The sequence below is a fragment of the Otolemur garnettii genome, unplaced genomic scaffold (assembly GCF_000181295.1).
Source record: "Otolemur garnettii isolate 467f Iridium unplaced genomic scaffold, OtoGar3 scaffold00108, whole genome shotgun sequence".
Taxonomy (NCBI): domain Eukaryota; kingdom Metazoa; phylum Chordata; class Mammalia; order Primates; family Galagidae; genus Otolemur; species Otolemur garnettii.
Genome location: NW_003852503.1, coordinates 4,911 through 9,921, shown reverse-complemented (window position 1 = coordinate 9,921; position 5,011 = coordinate 4,911). Strand labels below are relative to the sequence as shown.

The following is a 5,011-nucleotide window of genomic DNA, read 5'->3' as shown; positions in this document are numbered from 1 at the left end:
AGATGTTTTGATTCCCAAGGTGGAGAAGCCGAAGCAGAGGGGTCTGAGCTCACTGTTGTTACCTGTTCAGCAGGGCCATGAAAGAGATGGATGAGAGGGAGTAGAGATGGCTCTGTGGCTCCAAGCAGAAGGGGGTGAGTCCCTGTCTGTCCTGTTGGGGGCTGCAGCAGAGTGGCTCAAAGCTCAAACCAGGGGAGCCAGCCAGGCGGAGTCCACCTGTTGCTGCAACTCAGAAGCTTTGGGACTTGGTACAAATTGCTCAGCCCAGTGTCCTCACCTATAGAGTGGGGGTACTGGTAATGCCCCATGGCATTTAGATGTATTCAGTATGTATTTCTCTTCTTTTTTTCTTAGCTCTTAATTAATTTACATAATATCAATGATTATTATATAATAATTCCACAAACATGCCAGCTAAAGACTCTGGACAACATAACCTCATTTTCCTGCTCTTTCTAGTACAGAACCCAATGTGGGAGGTCTGGGCAAGGTCAAGTGGCTTTTCCTTCTCAAGAATCACTCCAAAGAAGGGCCCCAGATCTTATTCCCCTGACCAAGGGCGATTGTCCCAGCTCAGCTAGAGGACTCAGTAACACCACTCTCCACTCTTCAGGCAAACTTCATCCTCAAGACAGTTACTGGGGTGGTTCAAGGCACGCGGGGCCTGCGAAGACAGACAAGTATAAGGAAATATTTTTTTCTTTTTTTAAAGTTAATTTTTAATTAAATCATAACGGTATACATTTATGGGATACAATATGATGATTTGATATACAACATGGAACGCTTACACCAAAACTGATTAACATGGCTGTCTTGAAGTTTAAAAATCTGTTCAGATGTCATTCTCAAGAATGAAAGGATTCTCTCTCTCTCTCAGTGACTTTCTCCTTTTCTTTTGTAGACCCTCTTAAAAGAGAATGGCTGCTGAGAACTCCTCTTCTGTGACAGAGTTTATTCTCTCAGGTTTAACTGACCAGCCCGGGTTCCAGCTGCCCCTCTTCTTCCTGTTCCTAGGTTTCTATGTGGTCACGGTGGTGGGGAACCTGGGCCTGATAACCCTGATTGGGCTGAACTCTCGCCTGCACATTCCCATGTACTTCTTCCTCTTCAACTTGTCCTTCATCGATTTTAATTTCTCCGGTGCCATTATGCCCAAAATGCTGATGGGTTTTCTCTCCGAGAAGAACAGCGTCTCCTATGCAGGGTGTATGACTCAGCTCTTCTTCTTCTGTTTCTTTGTCTTTTCCGAGTCTTTCATCCTGTCGGCCATGGCCTACGACCGCTATGTCGCCATCTGTAAGCCACTGCTGTACACGGTCTCCATGTCTCCCCGGGTGTGTTTGCTCCTTCTGTCAGGTGTCTACGGGATGGGGGTCTTTGGGGCTGTGGCCCATACAGGAAATATAGTGTTTCTGACGTTTTGTGCGGACAACCTTATCAATCATTATATGTGTGACATCCTTCCCCTCCTTGAGCTGTCCTGCAACGGCTCTTACATAAATGTCTTGGTGGTCATCATTGTTGTGACTATTGGCATCGGGGTGCCCATTGTTGCCATTTTTATTTCTTACGGTTTTATTCTTTCCAGCATCCTTCACATTAGCTCCAGGGAGGGCAGGTCCAAAGCCTTTGGTACCTGCAGTTCCCATATAATTGCAGTTTCCCTTTTCTTTGGGTCAGGAGCTTTTATGTATCTCAAACCACCTTCTATTTTGCCCCTGGACCAGGGGAAAGTGTCCTCCCTGTTCTACACCATCGTTGTGCCCATGTTCAACCCTTTAATCTATAGCCTGAGGAATAAGGATGTCAAACTTGCCCTGAAGAGAACCTTGGGCAGAATAATCTTCTGTTGGAAAAAAATTTAGAAATGGGGAAAAGAGATTCAAAGATTTTTTAATTTGTATTTTTATTATGATTACAACCTTTTAAAATGAGGAATCCAAGCCACGGTGCCTTCTGTCCTATGTGTAGAGAAAATTTTAGCTCTATTTTTTTTTTTTGAGTGGATTTATTCTGCCCCACCCTCATCCCCAACTCTTTTTTATTTTATGAAAAGGTTTCCATGGTTATAACATATTCAACGCAGGATGAGGGTTAGGAACCATTTCATCCAGTCCCTTTATATGTGGGTCAGTATGAAAATTTTGAGATACACAAAAATCAGGAAACATAAAATCTGCACAGATGGAAACAAACGGAGCCCTCCCAGCAACACCGATAAGCCAAGCAAATCAAAACTGGCATGGGCAAATCAGAAAGGACGCTGTTGATTGTGTTTCTTGGAAGGGAAATGATGTACCATAACACAGTCTGTCTCAAAACTGTCATCGTGACCCATATATAATCATACTTGGGAGACTCGGAAATATTTGCATGTTGCCCAAGAACACAAAACTATCTGGTACCAGGGTTTAGAGCTGGAATCCCAGCTTGAATGCCAATCCACTTTCTTTTCCTTTGGCCATGTTTTCTTGCCTCATCTCCCCCTCGGGAGATTTCATTTCACATGTTAGTTGACCTATCACATTTCAGTTGACCTATCACATTTCAGTTATGAATATATTCACAGTAATTTCATGCCATTTTTCACAGGATAATTTTAATATATCACATTTTGCAAGAACGTAGGAGGTGAAACATTTTGTTGAGGTGGTCTTGGCAAAATGACAAGATCAGTGTTTGAGGACTTCTGTAGCATGTGAGTGGGAAGTATGTTGGGCTTTATGGATGGAGCCTTGTTTTATCCCTCTATTCAGTGGATAAGAACTACAGTGGAGAGGTATAAGATTTTAAGGGATGTAAAAATTCTGAGTGGAGATGTTGTATGTTATTTTAAGATGATCAGAGAGACAGCTTTTCAAGTCTCATTTTTAAGGATTAACTTGGGTTTTAGATCTGATGAGAAAGCTTGTAGTTCAAGGTAATTTGGGGCTATCCTATTCCACATGGAAGTCACTATCCACGTCTAGCTACTGAGCACTTCAAATGTCACCCATGCTGAGACATACTGTAAGTCTGCAAAGTAAATACACAGAATGATCAAATGTTATGAAAACATAATGTCAAATATTTTGTTGATAATATTTTGTTAGTTACATGTTAAAATGATAACATTTTGATATAGGATGCTAAATAAAGTTAAGTTTATTATTAAAATTAATTTCCCTGTTTAGTTTTTTAAATATATATATCTGCTATCAAATTTTAAATTATATAGGTGGCTTGCATTATATTTCAATTGCATGATGCTGCCTGGAGGAAGTAACTATAGATAGTTTGGGGCACACAATAGGGCAGCATCAGTTTACTAGGAGAGGGAATTGCTACTTCATTTACAGGCATGACAGATAATCATGATATTCCAATAACAAGACATGAGGTGAAGCAATGGTGATCTCTGGATACATTAATAAATCCACAGTGTTATATAAAGAGAAACATAGCTTTGTACAAAGGATCAGAAGTACAATGTTTTGATCTAATTCTGTCATTAGTGGTAAGTTTTCTTTGAGAAGCGATGATAAGTGACAGGCTGGGGAAATATTTTGACTATGAGCTTTTCTCTGGAAAAGTTCTCTTCTATTGGAAAATAAGGGAAGTGTGGATAAATGTTTCATTTTGCCCTTTGAATGATTCTGTTCAATGTTGGTGAAATAAAAAGAATAAGCATATAGGGGAGGATTGTACCTTATTTCTTTCTGAATTTCAAATTATTAAGGTGGCTCAAGTTTTTATTACACAGATGAATTGTACCAAGCTGAAGTCAGGAGATTTAGTGTCTGCATCAGCAGAATACCGTACATTGTACCCGACAGATAACATTTTTATCCCTCATCCTCTTGCCACCCTCTCCTCTTCTTGGTTTCCAATTTCCATTGAAATACTTTATGATCGTGTGCACTCTCATTGTTTAGCTCCCACTTATTGAGAACATGTGGTGTTTGTTTTTCCATTTCTGAGATACATCACATAGCATAGTAGTTTTCAGTTCTACCCAAGTTGCTGCAGGAGACATTATTTCATTTCTTCATGTGGCTGAGTAGTACCCCATGGTGTGTGTGTGTGTGTGTGTGTGTGTGTGTTTTCTTTATTCATGTATGTATTGGTGGGCACTTAGGTTGATTCCATATCTTTGAAATCGTGACTTGTGGTCTGATAAATATTCAGGTGCAGAGTGATGAATGAGGCTTAGGAATCATTTCATCCAGTTCCTTCATCTGTGGGTCATTACGATAATTTTGAGATACACAAAAATCAAAATATGCACAGACAGAAGGATAGAATGACTTTCTTTCTTTCTCTCTCTTTCTTTCCTTCCTTTCTTTCTTTCTTTCTTTCTTTCTTTCTTTCTTTCTTTCTTTCTTTCTTTCTGACAGAGCCTCAAGCTGTTGCCCTGGGTGGAGTGCTATGGCATCATAGCTCACAGCAACCTCCAACTCCTGGGCTCAAGTGATTCTCCTGCCTCAGCCTCCCAAGTAGCTGGGACTACAGGTGCCTGCCACAATGCCCAGCTATTTTTTGGTTGCACCCATTGTTGTTGTTTGGCAGGCCCGGGCTGGATTCAAACCCGCCAGCTCAGGTGTATGTGGCTGGCGCCTTAGCCACTTGAGCCACAGGTGCCCAGCCAAGAATGACTTTTTGATAAAATTTTTCTTTGTGTAAATACCTAGTCACGGATGGTTTCATGGAACAGCAGATCTTCCTTTTGTTCTTTGAGGAATCTCAAAGATTTCCCACGGAAGTTGGGATTGAATAGATCACTGAATTCAGGGCATCTAGAATTTGAGAGTGTGGTGGCTGTGGTGGGTATGTAGTACAATGTAGGTAATGAAATAAAGCAGAAATCTTTAAAGAAATTTTTATAGTCTAATTTATAGCGAAGTACACAAACCTTGGCTCACTCAACTTTTAAATATTAATATGTAAAACATTTCTGTCTACTCTAGAAGGTTTTTCCCCTTCCTAGCAAACGCAACCTTCCCTCAACTTTTCATCTCTAGAGCTAGCT

The 5,011-nt window shown here is 40.7% G+C and overlaps 1 protein-coding gene across 1 annotated transcript; it reads left to right on the top strand.

Annotated features, from left to right (window-relative positions):
* Positions 1–920: 920 nt before the first annotated feature.
* LOC100946329 (olfactory receptor 8B12-like) lies at positions 921–1,868 on the top strand. The gene has a single exon (XM_012809534.1). It carries the CDS (start codon positions 921–923, stop codon positions 1,866–1,868), a length of 948 nt encoding a protein of 315 aa, XP_012664988.1.
* Positions 1,869–5,011: the final 3,143 nt, after the last annotated feature.

What these genes read in the sequence shown, in the direction of transcription:
- LOC100946329 (XM_012809534.1), top strand. Translation starts at nt 921, where the DNA reads ATGGCTGCTGAGAACTCCTCTTCTGTGACAGAGTTTATTCTCTCAGGT.